The sequence below is a fragment of the Glycine soja genome, chromosome 3 (genome assembly GCF_004193775.1).
Source record: "Glycine soja cultivar W05 chromosome 3, ASM419377v2, whole genome shotgun sequence".
NCBI lineage: Eukaryota > Viridiplantae > Streptophyta > Magnoliopsida > Fabales > Fabaceae > Glycine > Glycine soja.
This window is the reverse complement of record NC_041004.1, coordinates 42354828-42375542: the sequence shown is the minus strand read 5'-3', so window position 1 is coordinate 42375542 and position 20715 is coordinate 42354828. Positions and strand designations below refer to the sequence as shown.

The 20715-nt window shown below is 32.5% G+C and overlaps 3 protein-coding genes across 3 annotated transcripts; 2 read left to right on the top strand and 1 right to left on the bottom strand.

The window, feature by feature from the left end:
- Positions 1 to 2239: 2239 nt before the first annotated feature.
- Positions 2240 to 7779, bottom strand: LOC114407198 (cell division protein FtsZ homolog 2-1, chloroplastic-like). Its single transcript, XM_028370209.1, has 8 exons — positions 7506 to 7779; positions 6541 to 7272; positions 5900 to 6199; positions 5411 to 5501; positions 4122 to 4246; positions 3612 to 3704; positions 2755 to 2820; positions 2240 to 2640 (listed from the first exon to the last, which is right to left on the bottom strand). Exons 2-8 carry the CDS (start codon positions 7162 to 7164, stop codon positions 2512 to 2514), a joined length of 1428 nt encoding a protein of 475 aa, XP_028226010.1. The 5' UTR covers positions 7165 to 7272; positions 7506 to 7779; the 3' UTR covers positions 2240 to 2511.
- Positions 7780 to 13067: 5288 nt separating this feature from the next.
- Positions 13068 to 17682, top strand: LOC114407197 (iron-sulfur assembly protein IscA-like 1, mitochondrial). The gene is made up of 3 exons (XM_028370208.1): positions 13068 to 13392; positions 14433 to 14550; positions 17203 to 17682. Exons 1-3 carry the CDS (start codon positions 13203 to 13205, stop codon positions 17297 to 17299), a joined length of 405 nt encoding a protein of 134 aa, XP_028226009.1. The 5' UTR covers positions 13068 to 13202; the 3' UTR covers positions 17300 to 17682.
- A 770-nt stretch (positions 17683 to 18452) lies between these two features.
- Positions 18453 to 20520, top strand: LOC114405295 (F-box/LRR-repeat protein At1g67190-like). Its single transcript, XM_028367890.1, has 2 exons — positions 18453 to 18561; positions 19688 to 20520. Exons 1-2 carry the CDS (start codon positions 18453 to 18455, stop codon positions 20359 to 20361), a joined length of 783 nt encoding a protein of 260 aa, XP_028223691.1. The 3' UTR covers positions 20362 to 20520.
- The last annotated feature ends 195 nt before the right edge of the window (positions 20521 to 20715 follow it).

Genomic DNA, 20715 nt, shown 5'->3' with positions numbered 1-20715 from the left:
TCTAACTTAGTAACATGCATCAAACTCGTCCTTCATCTCAATTATGAAATTGGAGATGTAGGTACATGTGTCTTTTCATTAGTGTATTTATATATAGGACAGGGTATGAATATTATATATATAAAAAAAGTTTAACGTACACGCCTATAATATCAAGTTATTGAATAAAATAAAACAATATCTAAGGATCCAACAAAAAGAAAATTACATATCAAGCCAACAACATTCCCATCCACTGAAATCAACCAACCCAACTAATAAACTAAAATTAAGAATTCCCTCCTTCGGATTTATATTCAAATTTTGAAATTTCTTGGAGTGACAAATCCATCTTAAACATGAGGACGAAGGTTGAAAGCAAGTTGAGAAAAAAATTAGTTGATAGTTTAAAAATCTTTATACCAATAATACATAAAAATTAAATCAACATTTATAAATTCATTTTGAGAGTTTTTTTTTCTAGTAAAAATTAAATTAATTTGCATAATTAATCAATTAAAAATTATTGTTTTAAAATAATTATTGTAAATGCCAATAAATTTATCATAGTTACTGAATAACACTAAAAAAATCCTAAACAATGTTAATGCATATACTATTTACACTTTATCCAATAATTTTTGTAATGTCATGCCATGCCATTTATTGTAGTGATTTAAGCTTTAGGATTAGATTGAATAAACAATAAACAACTTAATCAAACGATTATTGAAGGATTACATATGATATATGTATAATTTTTTTTTATATAATCGAAGATGAAATAGGTTAAACTATTTTTATATTACATATAAGTTGTTTTCATATGTTATTTAAAATAAGTTAAAAGTAGCTTATGAACATATCAAAGCTATTTTTGAAACCTCTCCGAAGCACTTACACAAATACTTATTTCATAATATAAGTTTAATAAATTGAAGGAAAAAATACTTTTTAATAAAACCATATCAAATACTTAATGAATTCGAGGGTGGTGTTCTAACAATCAGAAAACAAACGATGTGAAGGTTGCTAGCTTATGGAGAAACCAAGCATCCTTTCACTCCTCCATCAACTCCATTCGCCACGCCATGCACATCCCCTAAGCTATCTTTTCTCTACACTATTGTAGGAATCACTATTCATGTGAGCAAATTTCTCCTACCTAGTTTAGTACTTATTTTAGGAGGTACAACATTAATGCTTCAAATAATTGAGATCGTGGAAACTGAGACTGACAAGTGGATCAACCGATCAAGTTCCTCTGCCACTCAGGTTTTTTTTTTGGTTAATTGTCACTCAGTTGATACGAAAGTGTGGACCTTCCTTATCCTTCCAATCACATGGGTGTGTTTTTGTTAGGCCCCTGGATACGAAAGTAAAATAATTTATATTTAAAATTTGATAATATAATTTTTTTAGTCAATGTATTTCTTTTAAAATTATTTCAACTCAAAATTAGTTTTAGATCCATAATCAATTCCTTAATATGAAAGTAAGTATTTGAATATTTATCTAAAATCATATTAATTATATTTCAACATAATTTTAAGTCATTAAACGTGATCACGCACGACAGCTAGAGAAATTGCACTTTGAAAGTGTTCGGCCGACGTGATGATAGGATGCAGCCTAATTTTTTTTAGAACCTAATTTTTTTTATTTGATACCTTGGATTTCAGATTTTTATCACTCATCTATGTAAACATATATGCATAACTGTGGATTGAATTATAAGCATTTTATTTGTATCATCCTTTGAAGTGTTCCATCAAACACTTTCAATCCTAAGTTTTAATTCTTACGTCTATTTTGACAGTTAAATAATAATTTTATTATTATTTAATTTGATTAGTGGGGATTACTTTTTTGGCGAACCAAAATAGTGTTAAATGCTTCACAAAATTTCCAAAATATTCCATGTATTTACACCATTTTAATACAAAAAAAATATTAGAAAAATTTGTAAGAAAAAAATTATAGAGAAATATATCATTACTCTGAACAACAAAGACGTAAAATTTTATTGCGGAGACCCACATGGGTAGGTAAGATTAGGAAGTCTGGGGGCAGTTTCACCTGGCTTGTGAGAATGTTGAAACGTTATGGTTTTACTTTTTTTTTTTAACTGGAATTATTGGTTTTACCTTGAAACCAAGAAACAGTCATGTACAAGATTTTTAATTTACTTTAAATCCTGTGGTTGACTAGGTTTGCGGTTGTCATAATCTTGATTTGATGGTAACGCTAACAAGCCAAATATCTATAACAAGCCCTGACCATTACTGATATATTCTCTGTACAAAAAATACAAGCTAATAAACTTATTAAAACCTGCCAACAAGCCTCGACTCAGTAAACAACGGTTTTGAAAGTACTTTGCTTTCTTGAACAACAGTATGCCCAATGCGAACCTAAAAATGAAAAAAAAAAGGGGCAAAACGGGATCTAATACCTAGACTGATGAGATTTGTATCCCTAAAAATTACTTTGTAAAGAAATCAAGGGATTAAGAAATTGGGGAGAAGAGTATTAAGCTCTCGGATAACGTGAGCGCCCCTTCTTCTTTAAGAATTCAGGGATCTCAACAAAGCTACCATCAGTGAAAGAGGAAGATCGCCGGTTGATACCAACCGTATCTCCTTGTGTAAATTGGCTGGCCTGCATTTTGAACAAAAAGCAGAATCATGGGTATTGCATCAGAGAGAGGAGGAGGGACCCGGACTAGGGGCGGCTGATTGGCACACAAAGGAAAGAGGGGGTAGTAAGTCATACCTGTATAGGTCTCCCTTCACTTTCCTCTTGACGCTTGAATCCAGTTGCAATTAATGTGATGCTTACCTATATGAAACCAAGTTACATGACAAATTAAAAAAATTATAGGACACATGACTATGAAAAAACATGTAGAATAAAATTAACATAAAAGCATAAATCTTAAAAGAGGGAATCAATGTTTTAAGTTCAAAAGCAGATAGGAGAGAGCTTAACTTGAAATTTTATTTCATCCTCTGAAGTCTTAAATTAACAATAGGATGCTCAAAATTAACTTTCGGTAACATTGAAAGTTGTAAAAGAAAGGACAAATGTCTCTAGGAAGCTCATTCATAGTGGTTCACCACTACCAGTAGGTCTGTTTACATTAAAATAGACTAAAAAATGTAGCACATTTCATCTCTCAAGAGAGGAAAGTGTAGTTTTAAAAACTATGTTTGAATTATGGAATTTTAGGTATAGAAGGAGGAAGAGAGATAAAAAAGAATGAATACTAGTTGATATTAACTGAAATGTATTAGAATGTATTGATGTATTTGATATATTCATAAAACCTAGACTACTAACCCTAATATTTATAGTTTTATACTAATCATAATCCTAATTCCTAAATAATTAAGAAAACAAATTATGATAAGGAAAAAAAAGTGACTAATCCTAAGAGAGAATGAGAAAATAAGGAAACTAAGAAGAAAATTTAAGATAAGATAAAACATTTTTAGATATTTTCATATATTCTAACAAATTAAATGAGAGAACATTGTAATTTAAGCATATTTGAAGGAAAAAGAAGTGTAATTTATAAGGGGGGAAAACTATAAAAGTAAAATTGAAGAGGTTTGCATAGCCTAACTTACTTGACCACTGAGTGATGGATCTATTACTGCTCCAAATATTAAATTAGCAGTGGGGTCCACAAGGTCATATATAACTTCTGCTGCAGCATTTACCTGTAAATTATAGTATGAGAAGCCATAGCATAAAAAGGACCATATTAAATAGAATGAGTATGATGAATATAATAGATTACAGATAGTTAAATAGGTAGCTATTTAGAATCCAGAAATGAAGGCTAGTTTATTTTATTTCTTTGCTCACTGAATGGATTGCTTCAAAAACCAAGCTTACAAATAGCTTACCAGAAAAATATCAATACAGAATTATAGTAACCGGATTACTAGATGGAAGAGAAAGTTTTGTACAAATATTTTTATAAGCCTCAAATTTTTTACCCTTGCCTAAATATCATATCCATGAAAAACTGATACAATTCACAATCATCACAATCATGTAAGAAAGTGTTACAGATGAAACAAATATCTAGCAAAGTTAAAATTAGTAAAAGGGACAGAGGGATAGCTAGCTACCTCAAACAAGGTCAAATCACTTCCACCAGTTATGTTCCATACAATTCCGGTAGCCCTTTCTATACCAATATCTAGTAAAGGTGACTGGATAGCATTTAATGCAGCGTCTCTTGCCCTTGTTTTGCCTTCAATATAAAAAGAAGCCAGAAGATAAATTTCAAATTTTCAATAATATATGCAAACATGGGTCAGAATATGCTCATCAATTCTGACCCTCCTCTCTTCCCATAAAAACAGAGTATGCCAATCAGAGGATAATTAATTTATATTTTAATAATTAATCAGCTAACTGAAAGTGGAGTAAAGGGGTAAACTTTTATTGTTGAGGATCATTAAAGTATGTTCAACATCAATGTGTGTGCTTCTCCAGAATTTTAAAGTGTGGCATTTCTAATCTTCAAATTGCCTTTTTTTTTTTTTGCAATATAAAGGAATACTTTCAATTTGCAAGGCAATGCCAGCTAAGCCTCTAAAAAAACTTTGGTCGAATAATCATTCCCTTATAGTTATAGACATGTGCTTCTTATGGTAAGGTAATATTTACAATACTCTGCATATATAGCTCAAGTATCACAATACCCTACAGATATTATATTGTTTTCAGTAAGCAAACCAGAGGTTTAATAGCAATCCATTGCCATTAAATTTGAGTACTTGCTCTAGAACAAGAAGACTTTTAGGACCTACACTCTTTCTCAGTAAGCCATGTGAGACATGACTTCTTCTAGATTAAGTATCTCATATTTTTTAATATTTTTTATCCCTCTGAAATACTATTTTTTTAAAATTTAGTCATTCCTAAATTGAATATGAATTTTAAATTTTGACAAATCATACAAAATTAATATACAATGAGATTATGTGTATTGATTGTATGGTATATCAATGAGTTTTACGTTGGCCACCAAGGGCCTAACACAACCCTCTCCTCCTTTACACATATATTGACAAGTATTGATTCAAATAATTTATTTTCATAATCTCATTAATTTCAAAAGTCTTATCTCTTTAATTTATTCCTATCTATTAAAATAGAATTCTAATTATTGATAGTCAAGACATTTATTATACTTTTCTTTCTTACAATACCTGAATTCAACATTGTTTAACATTTAACAATAATTATATTTTTATCTCCTCATTTATATTTGTGCATATTCATATTTTAAAATTTACTTAATTTAGAAATAACTGTAGAATGTATGGAAAAGTTGCTAGTTATTTAGGTCAAATAGAAGATCAGAATCCAGAACCAGTAATGCATCTCCATCTGCAGTTCCCATACATACCAGTTGCAGTTCCTATCCCCATAAGTGAAGAACCTGCATTGGCCATTATAGCTCGAACATCTGCAAAGTCTACATTCACCAATCCTGGTATCTGAAATCAATTACAAAATAAATGAGCATAAATGATTCTACAGAGTACAGACAGACACCACCAATTTTAAACCATGGGAAACATATAATCAGGACATCTTATTAGTGGGATGGCAAGAGTATATTTTGCCCACATGCATCCATATTTGATAACAAAAAACTATATTGAATTCTAGCAAATAAACTAATGGTAAGGCATAACTTTGAACCAACATATCAAACAACTTAGTGAATCAGGTAGGGACTACTGAATTGTCAAAACATACTCAAGGTTTCCTTTTCATTCTTTCTTTCCTTTTTACTCCTTTAACAATCAAGATTTGATGGAGATAAAAAAAAAGAGCAAAGCAAAAGCAGGAAGGTATTGGTTAATGTTCAAAGATCTTCATGATTCCATACCGTAATAATATCAGATATACCACGAACACCTTGTCTAAGAATATCATCAGCCAGATTGAATGCTTCAGTTACAGGGGTAGATTGAGAAACTGCAGTCAGCAGTTTGTCATTTGGAATAACTATCAGTGTATCAACATTATCTCTTAATGCAGCAATTCCTTCTTGTGCTTGAACTGCCCTTCTTCGCCCTTCAAATGAAAAAGGGGTTGTGACAATACCAACAGTCAGTATACCCATTGACTTTGTGATACCTGCAATAACTGGAGCTCCTCCAGTGCCAGTTCCTCCACCCATTCCAGCCTGCACAAATGAGTTCTCATTTTTCAAGTTTAATGAAATATAGCAATAATGAAAAGTTCAGTACAACTGCAAGTGTGCCTAATCCCAATTTTGAAAAATTTACATAATTGAGGATTTCAAAGATCATGAATTGCTGGTTCCTCATTTCTAATAGGCATTAATTAATATTCAAAATTCAAAACAATAAATACTAGAATTTTATATATGTCCAAATAATTATCCTCCTTATATATATATATATATATATATTGGTATTACAATAGAGACACATGCACTAAAACAAAATTCATAATGCAATTAGCATAAGCTATAACTAAAGAAAAGGGGTCAGTTGAACATACTGTAACAAAGACCATATCAGCTCCATAAACTGCCTCCTGTATCGATTCCTTGCTTTCCTTGGCAGCATTCATGCCAATCTCAGGGTTACCACCAGCGCCAAGTCCTCGTGTAAGCTCCTGGCCGATTTGCAACCGGTTATGAGGAATGACTGGCGACATCCTCATGGCTTGAACATCGGTATTAACAATCCAGAACTCCACACCATTCATGGAGCTCTCTATCATGCGGTTGACCGCATTTGACCCGCCTCCACCCACACCAATGACTTTGATCTTAGCTTCATTGTAGTTACTCGGAGTTGTCGTGGCTTCCAAACTTTCGGCCACGTTTCCACCTGATACATCCTTTCTAGGTCTAGGGCTGTTCAATGCACTCCCTCCTTCTCCTCTGAGCATTGAAACCTCAGGGTGCAGATCCAGAAAAGGATCCTTGCGACTGATCGCAGAACACTTCACTTGAAATGAACCACACTTTCGATTGCTGCCAAACACGGTCTTGCTCTCTTGAATTCTCAGGAAGCATGATCTGTTACCTACGTGATTCTCTGAAATTGTTCTTCCTCCAACTACAGCCAGCACCCCCGGCGAATTTCTAACATTCGAAGGTGTATAACATGTCGCCATTTTCACGGTATCAAAATTCGTAGCTTCTCACAAATACGCGAAAAAATTAACAGAAACAAATTCAGTTCGTGAAAGTTGCAATTCGCTTGGAATTGTTTCTTCCTATACCTGTTCGTGGAAAATAAAAAATGAATAATTAAATAGTGGCCGAAATATTAGGGCAAGTGATAAATAATTAAGGAACTGTACTATGGTAGAGTGTAGGTGCATAACACAGTAAGTGAATCTAAAGGGAGAATCAGTAAATGATATAGTTAATTAAAAAACACAACAAATATTGAGAAAGTTAATGTGAAGATGAAAGCTGTAACATTATTACGGAGATGAGAGGAAGAGAGGACCTGAGAAAATTGAAGGGGTTTTGTTTTGTGAGCAAGTGAGAGTAGTAGCATTTGAGTGGTGAAAACGAACAGTGGAATTTGCTGTTGTTTTTGTTTTCTTACAAAAAGTGTTTGTGCTTCATTTTGAGGTGTCTTTTTTTGTTGATAATTCAAAAATGAAAAATGAAAATGGTCCGCAAGGGCAAGGAGGTTTTTGTTTCGGTGCGATGAGAATGAGTGTGCCAATGCCAACAACATATACAGACAGGACAGAAAGCTTTGGAATTGAAAACCCCTAGTCGGCCAGCTGATGAGGATTTTCATTTCTACATCCTCTCCCTATCTCTACTTTTTCTTCTTTTTTTTTTCTTTTTAAGTAATTAGAGCATTTATTTGTTAAAAATATCATTTGTACTGATATAATGTAATTTTTTAAACGATTTGATATTTGAAATTATTGACCATCGAAATATATTTAACTACCGCACATTATAGTTAATATTATATTAGAGAATATAAAAATTAGTTGAGTACTATGGTAGTTTAGCCTTCTATATAAGTTCTAGAAACTATACTTTGTAATTCAATTCTATTCACTTTATCAATTTATCATGCTATTAGTTGGGATTTATCGTCCACATATTCTTTGATTTTTTATAGCTTCCTTTTAAAGCACTTTTTTCTTCTTCATTGAAGTTTTTTTTTTCTTTTGGTTTTCTCCCATGGCTATTGCGATGGATGATGCCAATTATTTCTTTGTTCACCCTTCAGACAATCTTGGTTTGATGTTGGTTTCTCATATGTTATTCCGATGACAATTATAGTTCTTCAAGAAGACAATGAAGATAACTCTTCTTGACCAGAACAAATTTGGTTTCATTGATGGTTCTATTGTTAAACCTGCTTTGGGTCATGCGAATCATATTGTTTGGCATCGCAATGACAACATTGTTGCTTCTTCTTGGCTTTTGAAGTCTCTTTCAAAAGAAATGCAAGTTAGTGTTCTACATTGCTATTTTGCAAAAGCAATTTGGAATTATCTCAAGGAGCGTTCTAGGCAGCAAAATGGACCTTTAATTTTCCAATTGAACGTGATTTAGTTTCTCTCTAACAAGGTAGTAGGTTTTATGAGTGTATATGTTTGGGAGTCTCTGTTAAAGTTAAAGTCTGCACATACTTGCACATGCACTAGAATCAAACCTTGGTGTGAGTATGCTCAACTTGAGTATGTTATGTATTTCTCGTTGGGTCTTAATGAAGCCTACTCTTGGATTCGGGGTCAGATCCTCTATATGGATCCTTTTCCTTACATTACCGAGATTTTTTCTATGGTTGTTCAAGAAGAAAAACATAAGGAAATTGGTACTACTTTTGCTACTCCTCATGCTTTTGTTGTGAAGCAAGGTTCTGATTCGAAGAACAAACCCAATTAGAAAGATCGTCCCATTTGGGCACATTGTGTCATTCAAGGTCACACCAAGGCTTAATGCTACAAGATGAATGGTTATCCACCCAATCACAAGATGAACAAGTCATTTTCTATAGCAACAAATCACTCTAATTCTGGCTCAATGAATCAAGTTTCTATGGGTTATGTGAATTAAGACTGACAACCATAGTTTCAACTTACTACACAACAATACCAGCAGCTAATCCATCTTTTGTAAGGTCTATCCTCAGGTGCCAAACAAAATGAAAATGATTCCAATGGTATGATATTGTATGCTACTTCTTCCTTTAATCTCTTTAAAGATGTTTGGCTTATAGATTCAGGTGTTGGCACTCATGTAGCTTGCTTCTTAAAAAATTTGGAGTCTTATCAAACAATTCCCAATAAGACAATCACATTGCCAAATCGCACTATTGTGCCTGTTGTTGTAGTTGGTATTGTTCGCATTTCACCTACATTGTTACTTCACAATGTATTATTGGCTGTAGATGGCTCTACAAGCTCAAATATAAACCTAATGGAACAATGGACAAATACAAAGCTCGATTAGCAGCTAAAGGCTACACACAACAAGTTGATGTAGGTTTTTCAGACACTTTTTCATCTGTTGCCAAGCTTACCTCAATGAGAGTGCTTCTAGTAGTAGCAACAACTAGGAATTGGTGTTTACAACAATTGGATTTTAACAATGTTTTCCTCAATGAGATTTGTTTGAGGAAGTTTATATGGACTTGCCTCAAGGATACAAAACCACTACTCTTGGTCTTGTATGCAAACTCAATAAGTCCTTGTATGGCCTTAGGCAAGCCTACAGGCAATGGTTTTGCAAGTTTTCTTCTACCCCTATTACAACAGGGTTTCATTCAATCCAAAAATAATTATTCTCTTTTCACTTGTGGCTTTGAATCCTTATTAGTAGTGCTCCTTGTATATGTTGATAACATTATACTTGCTGGTCCAAGTTCTTCATGTGCTGTTGAGGTCCAAACCAAGTTACAATCCATGTTCAAGTTAAAGGTTTTGGGCTATTTGAAATATTTCTTAGGCCTTGAATTGTCAAATCTAGTAAAGGAATTTCACCTTCTCAAAGAAAGTACACACTATCATTGCTAGATGATACGAGATATCTTGGTAGTAAGTTGATAACTGCTAATTATGAGTATATTTTGAGGTTAAATTATGTAAAAATTTGTAATTTTTCTCTTCTAATTTTTTCTTTTTGAGCAAATAATTATTAAATTAACATCATTTAAGTTTTTGTACATAGAATATTAAAAGTGGTGGAAATAAAACCTAGAAATGTATGAATAGTTAAGGAAAACAAGCTAATTGAGAAAATAATGGCTAATTAAGAAAAAAAAGCTAATTAAGGAAAGAATTATTAATTAAGGAAATTAGACTAATTCAAAAGTTCACTAATTTGCACCTATAAAAGAAGAGAGAAGAAGGGGAAGACACACAGGAATACAATTTTTTATAGAAGGCAAAGGCTAAAAGAAGGAAAAACAAACAATCATAGTCATTCTTTTACTCAATTCCCTTTCTTATCTTTTCCCCATTTACTAAATATTCTCCTCTTACAATTTTAAAGTCTCCATGATAATGAGAGGCTAAACTCCCTTTGTTGGGAACTTGACAGCCAACTATCCTTGATGTAATCTCTCTTCTTATTTATACATGAGTATTACTTTTGCATTATCCTTTCTTGTATTTAATATTATTGTTTGTGGCTTAATCACCCATTTGCATGGTAAGTTTTAGGATAGTGTTGGGAAACATTATTTTCTAAAAGAACTGAGAAAATGTATCTAAATAAAGTCATCACTATGGATATGTTGGTATTTGTTTAGCCTGTTATACATCTTTATTCTTAATGTAATTTACTATTTTAGTTTTGTAAAGGGATTTGGGAGAGAAAATTGATAAATTAAGTTCTTTCGTGCGGGAGACCAAAGTTAAAGTATACTAGTAGATGCATGTGTGAATTTAAATAATCATAAATAGAGAGAAATAATTAACATTGCATCAAGGAGTAGCTCTGGTAGGCTAAGTTTCCAATATTCTCATCTTCTGAATTTCCTTCTACAATATTATTGGATTTTCTTATCTTTTCTGTCTTTAATTAATTAATTTAAATTCATGTTTAATTATTTTCTTGTTTGATTTAATTTTCAACAATTTAATTTATCGTTTTCTACTACCTTTTCCAAATTTTTTTTCTTAATTAAATATTTATCTACCTAAGTACAAAATAAAGTCTCTATGGATACGATACTCGGACTTTCATTTTAACTTTACTACTTGGGACGAATTTGTGCACTTGTCAGTCCATCAACATAAGCCAACACAACTACTTATGAACCCAAATCTAAAATTGACCTTGACTAATGGTGATCCAATCCTTGTTCCTTCTCTGCATAGGAGGCTGATTGGTAGGCTCATGTACTTGACCATTTCGTGGGCCTGACATTACTTTTGCAGTGCACAAGCTAAGTCAATACATGACAACCCCTTTGACAACTCACTTGGCTGTTGTTTCCCACTTGCTTCAATACCTCAAATCTGCTCCATGACAAGGCTTTATCTTTTCTGCTCATAATTCCTTACACTTGCCAGCTTGATGTAGGGGCAGTTGTTTAGACACTCGCAAGTGTATAACTGGATTTTGTGTATTTCTTGGTGATGCACTGATTTCATTGAAGTCTGTGAAGTAAGGTACTGTCTCAAAGTCCTCTGCTGAATCTGAATATCAAGCATTATCATCAATGGCCAGTGAAGTTGTATGGCTTAAGCATTTGCTAGGACATTTTGAAGTTAATATTGGATCGACCATGTTGTATTGTGATAAAAAACAGCAATCCATGTGGCTTCCAACCCTTCCCATCATGAGAGATCAAAACACATTGACATAGATTGCCACTTTATTTGAGAAATTGTTCAGTCAAACATCTTCAAGTTAATTTATATCAAGACTCAACATCAAATAACTGACATATTCACCAAGCCTCTTCTTGCTTCCTCTTTCACCAATTTCATTTGAAAGTTGGAAATCATAGACATTTATTCTCCAACTGGAGGGGGATATTAGAGACTATAAAAGTTAGTTGAGTATTATGTTATGTTAGTTAAAATAGATAGCTTTGATGAGAAGTTAGTTAGTTAGTTTGACTTCGTATATAAGCATCACAAATCATACTTTATAATTCAATTCCATCAATTCTATTCACTTTATCATGTTGTTATTAGAATCTCTCTTCGGCATCCAATTTGTATGGAGAGTTGAAAATCAATTATTTCATAAACTTTTATTCTTGGTTAGGGTTTATGAGATTAAAGTTGCTTACAAATTAGTTTGGAAACAAAGGTGTTCTTCATCCCATTCCATCAACCGCTTGTTCGAAAGGAGACAAATTTGAGTTCAATAAATTAGGTTTAGTGTATTTTTCACGATGGATTTAAGTTATATTTTGAGTTGTGTTAATTTGATCTAATGTCATAAATTTCTTCACTCCTTTTATCTTGTAGTATTTGTCGTCCTATTTTTTTATACTTATTTAAAATAATAAAATAATAAAAGAAAATAATAATTTTGTAAAATTAATTTTATTAATTATTAATGTATTTATAATTTTTGTTACTTACTATTAATATTATATGGGATATAAATGAAAAATAATAATTAATGTTACATTAAAAATTTAAGATGATAAATATTTTAGGATTTATTTTTTCTTAGGGAATAATGAGTATATTTTCTAAACAATTATGACTTTAACTAATAGTATGTTGTCAAATTTTTAATGAAAATTGATGATGCAATACATTAGTGATAACTTGATAGTTGATATTGACATTCATACTCTAAATTTACATTTATATTTTTTATTAGGTATTAGTCTTAATAATATTTGATATTTTAGTTAGAATATTTTTTTATCAAAAAAATTTGAATAATATCATATTCAATCATTTGAAATTGAAGTAGACATTTGGTATGAATGCTTTTGTAAAAACCCTTTTGTGAAGGATAAAAAATTTTATTTCCGGAAATAGACACGCCACACGTATGCAATGGATCGGGACATGATAACTTCACCCGCCGTGGTCTAACAGAGCGTTATGATTAGGCCACAGAAGCACCTAACATAGGTTTCTTGGGGAACGTTCTACGAGCAGCATAGCCACAACGTGGCGGCCACGCGCCATACCTGAAAAGGAGGAAATGCTGTAATATCCCAAAACAACGGGACAGAGATAGTTTATCTTCGATGGCTTCCAAGGCGATGAGCGTGGCAGCGGAGAAGATAGCGACGGCGGCGCGACGCCAAGCCGTGTCGCTAACGGACGCCGCCGCCTCGCGAATACGGCAGCTGCTACAGCAGCGTCAGAGGCCCTTCTTGAAGCTGGGAGTCAAGGCTCGCGGCTGCAACGGCTTATCCTACACCCTCAATTACGCAGGTCTCTCACTCTTTCCAATCTTCAATTCTCATAATAACGTATCTTGGAACAGATCCTCTCAAATAACATAGCTGAACTGATTATGAAATACTGTATTCGTTTTTGGAATCCCTGCGTTATAATCATAGGAGAACAGGTTGATCCTAAATGATTTAGCTTCGACTCGTTGGATTACTCTTCTTATTTATAGGGCTGAATCCATTCGGTTAATGAATTTGCAAAAGGAGTATTCATTGTTCCATGTACATGATCTTTTAATTTTCGGGGAATCCTGCATCGCTGCTTGTGATTGACCGATTTTTCTCGATTTTTATGACATGCTCCTATGACGAATGTCTGAGATCGATTGTTATCGCAATCTGAAACTAGATGAACAGTTGATTTGGAGTTTGTTTTTCATATTTCATTGGATGTTTATGTCTTTGGTTTTATATACATACAATAGCCTGAAAAATGAAAATACTCGATTCATTTTTCTTTTTGGCTGAAATAAGAACTATGGATGATTGAAATGAGGAAGTAAAATTTGGAGTCACATTTGAGATGATGAAATGAGTCATACCTTGCTATTAATGAAAGTGATGACTACAGTCTACGGGAAAACCTTTAATCCTCTATGTGAAGTCTGCCACCTATATCATTCTGCCCCATGGAGCTCTATTAAAACATTTTCTACTCTTGTTTTATTTTACTTCCAATTTCCAAAACATTGTTGTTAACTTGTGTCTTGTGAAACTCGCATTCCATTGTCTTACTCTTAAGGTAGCTATGGCAATATCATTAGTCAAAAGCATGCATTGAGGTATGTCAAATACTGAGGTAAATAGGAACACTTCAAAATTGTCCTTTGGTGCTAACCTATTCTCTTATAAAAATTTCATGTCCCAAATATGAGTAATATTGATTAAAGTTTAATCCTGTTGGGAATTTACTATCTTTGTGTACTGATTATTCCTTTCAATTGCGGTGAGCTGGAGATGGATGCATGATTTCATTATGAGTTATGACTTTTTCATCTTAGATTACTGTTGCTTTGACAGATGAAAAAGGGAAGTTTGATGAGTTGGTTGAGGATAAGGGTGTTAAGATATTGATTGATCCAAAGGCCCTTATGCATGTCATTGGAACTAAAATGGATTTTGTAGATGACAAACTAAGGTAAATGTTTTCTTTAACACCTTTTCTTCATGTTCAACTTATATTTTTCTTTTTCTATTTTTGTTTATTGTATTGTGTTTTGGGAATGGGATGATAAATCTCTCTATATTGGTTTGGACTTGGGACGCAGATATCTTAAGATTATTGTTTAAATCTGTTACATCTACACCAAAATTAGTTGTCTTCCCTCATAAATCTTTATAACTTACTCCTATCCTGTTGGTTGCTTTTTGGATGGAGAGATTCATCCTCTCAGGAATTATACAGTTTCCATTTGAGTAGTCTCAAATTGGAAAATATTTATATTTTTTAAAAGACATCAGATTTTGAGGTTAACTTAGAATACTAAACACAATTATTATAATCATTAGTGAATTTGTCTTTCCTCTTAATACTGCCACTGGTATCAATATGATACTGTATGTTTTGCTACCTCTCTCACCCTTCCACACTGGTATTTCCTCACCCACCCAATAAATATGCTTATGCTTGGCTTTATTAAATATCTAAAAATCCATGCATGTTACTTTGTGAACTGAATCTGTTGTGCCAATATTCTGGCTGTAATACCAAGAATATTTTAATAAGTGTCATTCAAAGTTGATATTAAGGATTTGTGTCTATTCTGGCTGTTAAAATTGGACTCATTATGACAACTTAATAGCACATGAACGGAACTAGACCAAAAGTTTGAGCTTGTTATTTGGTTTCTTCTAATTGAATACTTTCAGATGTATTGTGTTCTAATTATCTATTTTAGAAGAACATGGAACTATAAACTGTGTCCAAGTAGGTAAATTTGAAATCTTATTTTTTAGTTCTGATACTTGTGGTTTGCGTAATAATGTTTCAATAATCAAAATAATCATACCTCCAAAAACATATAGAATCATTTTTGTGGGAATTTAGTTTATACAATATATTCGTCTTAGTAATAAGATGATGTGACACTGATGCTTAGGTAATTAACTATATTTTGTTATTCTTTACGAGAACCACGTAATTATTCTAGAAACAGAATATTAAAATTTAAAACTAGTAGTGTGTGTGTGCTATAACAGAATATAATGCTTTCTAATTTGCTATTGCTTCTTTTCTTTACACAATCATGCTGGCCTGAGATTAAATATAACAAATAAGAATGAGGAGATTGGAAGTGCTTATTCCTCATTAGGGGAAAGTGCAAAAGGAAGAGTTTGTTGCAATGGAGTGGAATGGCTGAACCTGAAACAACATGGATAGCCGTCACATGTTTAGTGGAGAAGGGAATCTAATAGGACCTGGCCAACCATTATGAAGGTGTATGAGAGACGAAAGATCGAAGTTGTAGGGAATCAACCCCTTGGGGATTAAATTAGATCTAATGAATTGTATTCCTAACTAATTACCCAAAACAGCATTAGTTATTTAGTTTGGACTGAGGAGGGAAGAGCAAATAATTGATAAACAAACTTTTTTTTAGTAGCTTCTCGGCAGCAAAAAACGTTAGTTTTTAGCCTGTAGCTTTTTGTATTTTCTTCCTTTCTTATCCTTAAAATATTTATCAAATTTTCTGCTTACCCTTTTTAGATAAATCATGATTTTATTGTTTTCAGTCATTTTACACTTTTTAGCTATTTTAATAGCTAGTTTTAACAAACACTTATAATTTAATAAACTAATTTTTCAGCTTCTAACTTCTAACTTTTAGCTTCCAGTTAACTTTTCAGTTAGTTTTACTAAACATAGCCTAATTAGTCGTTGTAATTCTAGCATCACTTCTTCACATTGGAGAGTGTTAGAACTGAAAATTTTTATGAAGGTTTCTTTTCTTATCTTCTTGTGTATTGATTCTAATTCTATCAGAATTGTGGCACTGTACCTGTATGGGGAGAAAGGGGGTGGAGATAAGAACGGGAAAGGAAGTGAGGTTGATAGGCAAAAAATTAAGTATGGCAGTGAGGTTTGAAAGGGGTGGGATATTCCCTCTTTATTTTCTTTATTTTCATGCATTTTCTTTGTGGTTCCATTCTCACAGAGGGATACCTCTGCTTGTAATCCTTTCTATGAACTTTTTTTGGTAAAGAATTGAATCTAGACATTATAATTTATAAATACTGAATATACATAGAATTGAAACACAAATGCCTATAAATATATGAAGCTTTAGAACATATTACTTTGATAAAATTCTCTTCATCAGAATGTTACCATCTTTTTAGCTTCAATTTAGGAACTGTATATTTGGGCATTGATCTACTTGTGACAAAAACTATTTTACTCCCTCCTTTGCCCTGACTCTGCATTAATTTGTGCTTTTGGAGTACTCGATTATTTTCTTTTCCAAATCCCGAATATCTTTCCAGTATGAGTATATGCATTATTAAAGGAAGCTTTCGATGGAATGTGAAGTGAATTTGTGTTACATGTTATGCCTAGCTCCGGGGATGATTAGTGATTTTCCTTTCTCAAATGTATGTAGACAAAATGTCTGCATCACTTAAAGGAGATATTGATGAAATGGCATGAAAATTACTTTACAGTTATTTGTTGTGCTGGTTTCTGTTGGTTAGTTGGTTCAACCGTTTACTTTCGTTCTTTTCCTAATGTGAACTACTTCTTTGTTTTCAGTGCTCTTATTTTAACTTCTACTCTTTTTGCTTCTCCTGTCAGATCGGAATTTATTTTCGTCAATCCAAATTCTAAAGGTCAGTGTGGTTGTGGTGAATCTTTCATGACAACAGGCAGTAGTGGATCTTCTAAGCCATGAAATAGTTAAAATTGCTATTCAACTTGCTGTGGATCCTCACGTAATGAAGTCGTCCTTTCACGATTTAATTGATAGATAGACATACAAGTACAACTAATGGATTTCTATTATTCTGCCTGCGAGAACAAGGGAAATGAGAGCTTTGGTGCTCAGAACAAAAGGATACTGAGGACTGACATGGTCTCAATATACAGAGTTCTCTGAAGCTGATGGTAATAAGGCTTATTTCAACAATTTGTATTATCATTTGTTTTGATGATTCTTATTTCTAATATAAAATTATTTGTATCATGAGAATTGTAGTTTGTAGGTTAACAATATCATTGAAATAATTTTCGTTAAGTTTAACATATCATTCAGAGCTAAAGAAACTTCTCTTAAAATTCTTTGGTCAATTTGAAGATTACGCTTTCACTAAATTATTACCAATGATCATTTCTGGTTGAGTGACATAGTCTCTAGCATTGTTGTTTTTTTTTTTTTTTTTAAAGAAAATTTAGTCTTAGCATTGCTCGGAGGAAATATGTGCGCACGTCTAACGCTAGAAGGACGGTAGCCAGAACAGCTTCATGAAGTTCTTGTGTTTCGCATTTAAAGGAATCATGACCTGTCAATAATGGCACAAGATGCTTTATGTAATGAAAAATACTAATGGCTAAATATGTCCTGCATTTCTATATTTATTAATTTAATATGATTTATGAAAATAAATTGTAATTTTCTATTTGCTATAATATAATGTGGATATTAAGATTTTAAAATTCATTTGAAATTTAAATTGAGATTAATTAACTTTAGTTATTAATATTTTAAAATACATATATAAAAACGAAAACTAAAATGAAATACTTAAAATAAGAAAGTCATATACAGCTCTTTAAATTTTCTTATTCAAAATCGCAGATTTAATCATTTTATAATATAACAATGAATTTATAGGAAAAGAAAATTTTCGGATACAAATTCATCATTATTTTGCAAATTAAATTAACAGTGATTTTTCACTAAGACAAGAGTTTGGTAATCTTGGTAAGTCGTCCATGTGATCTGTAGGTGTCGTCATGAAAATAAAAGAAAGAAAATAGGGTCTCACTAATAGGCATGGCAACGGGTCCGAACCCGTGGGGCCTGTCCTGGACCCGTCCCGATTTTGATGGGAAAAATCCGAGTTGACCAGGGTCGGGGTCAGGGTCGAATTTTCCCCGATAACCAAATTCGGGTTCGGGATCAGGAATGGGATTCTCAATATCCGTCTCGAACCCGTACCCGAACCCGCCCCGTTAATTATTAATATATATAACACATTGAAATATGAAATTATTAGATTAAATTTTATGTTAGTGTTGAATTGAATTTTATGTTTTATTTAAAATTATATTTGTTATTTTATAAAAAATTATTTTTTTTAATAAAATTTTATAAAAATGTCGGGGGCAGGGCGGGAAAAACCCGACCCCGATCGGGGACGAGGATGGGGTGTAAATATACACCCCCGTCGGTTTCGGGGGTGGGGGTGGGGAGGGAAATGGAGAGTCGGGGGCGGGGGTGGGGTAAACAAAACCCGACCCCGACCCGCCCGTTGCCATGCCTACTCACTAATTGATAGGTTTCTTGATTAACAAATTAAAAGAAAAAAAATATTTAGGAGATGTTGGATAGGAAAAAAAAATTATGTGGAAGAATTTTGAATAAAATTTATTTGGTTGGCCATTAAAATCTTAAGTTTTCTAAAAATAAGAGTTATGTAATATTTTTATCATATTAAATGATTTAATAAAAAGTAATACGATATTTTTACTGTAATAAAAATAAAATTACTTGGAAAATAAAATTCTTATTTCTCCTCATATAAAAGTTTTCTTGATTAAAAAATATTCCCAAAAAACTTTCTTTTTTCGGAATGTTATTTTTAAAACCTCATACCAAACATTGGAAAACTAAGTTTTCCATCTATAATTTCTGAAAAAAAAATTATCTACCAAATGTTCTTTTAGTATGAAAATTATAAGGGAACACAAAAACGGTCATGAACAACGTAATTTTTTACCTACTAATAAAAATATTTATACTTTAATTCTTTTACTAGTGCGTAAAGAAATTAGTTAAGGGCACTAGTTAATATTTGAAAATAAGATAAGATATAGATTCTTAATCATTTGATTTTTCTAAAGTGGAAGAGCTTGTAAAACAACTATGCATTGATAATTAATTTCAATCAAGATAAGTACATGCACGATGTTCATAATTAATTTTAAATGACTTAAATATAATTTTGATAATTGTAATTTAGCATTTATTATTTATTTTTATTACTGTAAATATCTTTTTTCGTTTTAATTATGTAAAATATATTTGTTTTGTGTTTTATCTTTAACGTGCTTATATAAGAGCTCAGCAACGTTTCTTTGAAGGTTTTGGACCTTGAATTGTTTAGTTCGGATAAGTTTATATTGGAGGCGGATTTGCTTGAGAAGCTTCATTTGAAATATTGTAGCTTTGAGGTTTTTGAGCTGATTGAAAAGGGGACATTGAAGGTGTTGAAAATTGATGATGTGAGTGTTATCCATCTTGATATTGGGGATAGTACAGAGAACCTTGAGATCATAGATGTCAGTAACTTCACAATCATGTGGCCAAAATTTTCTCATATGATCTCAAAAGCATCAAAGTTATATAAGCTTTGGATGTGGGGTGTCGTTTTTGATGATGAGGATGAGGTTGTTGATATAGAGACAATTTCTGTTTGCTTTCCTCAGTTGACACATTTGTCCTTAAGCTATGATTTAAGAGATGGAGTTCTTCATTATGGCTTGCAGGGTTTGTCTTGTTTGATGAATGTGGTGGTGTTAGAACTTGGATGGACTGTAATTAGTGATCTTTTCTCAGTATGGGTAGCTGCACTTCTGGAAGGTTGTCCCAATTTGAAAAAATTGATCATTTATGGTTTTGTTTCAGAGGTCAAAACACACGAAGAGTGCCAAATTCTTGCCAGATTCTCTGAATTCATTCTTCAACTTGGAAGAAAATATGGGCATGTAAAGTTTGAGTTTGAATATGAGTAGTGGGTTCTGTCGTACTCATCTAATCTCTGTCAAAGTGAAAGAAGATACTTGCATGCCCCATGAGTTTCTTTTGTCCATTTCTTCTGCCGTGAATCACAAGAATTCTTCAAATGTAAAGTTATAGATTCTTTGGGTATAAGAGTGAATTTCAGTTTCCATCACAACCCCTTTCTTTCTATTATTTGTTGCTTTTTTCTTTTTTGTGGAAGGAGAACCTAAGATGTGGTTACTTTTATGTGGGTACATTGTTTCCAGTTTCAGGTTTTCAACCTTTACAATGGATGAAAGGACAAAAGGCCGGCGATAAAAAAAATCACGGATTGCTTCATAATAATTAGATTGATTCTGGTAATT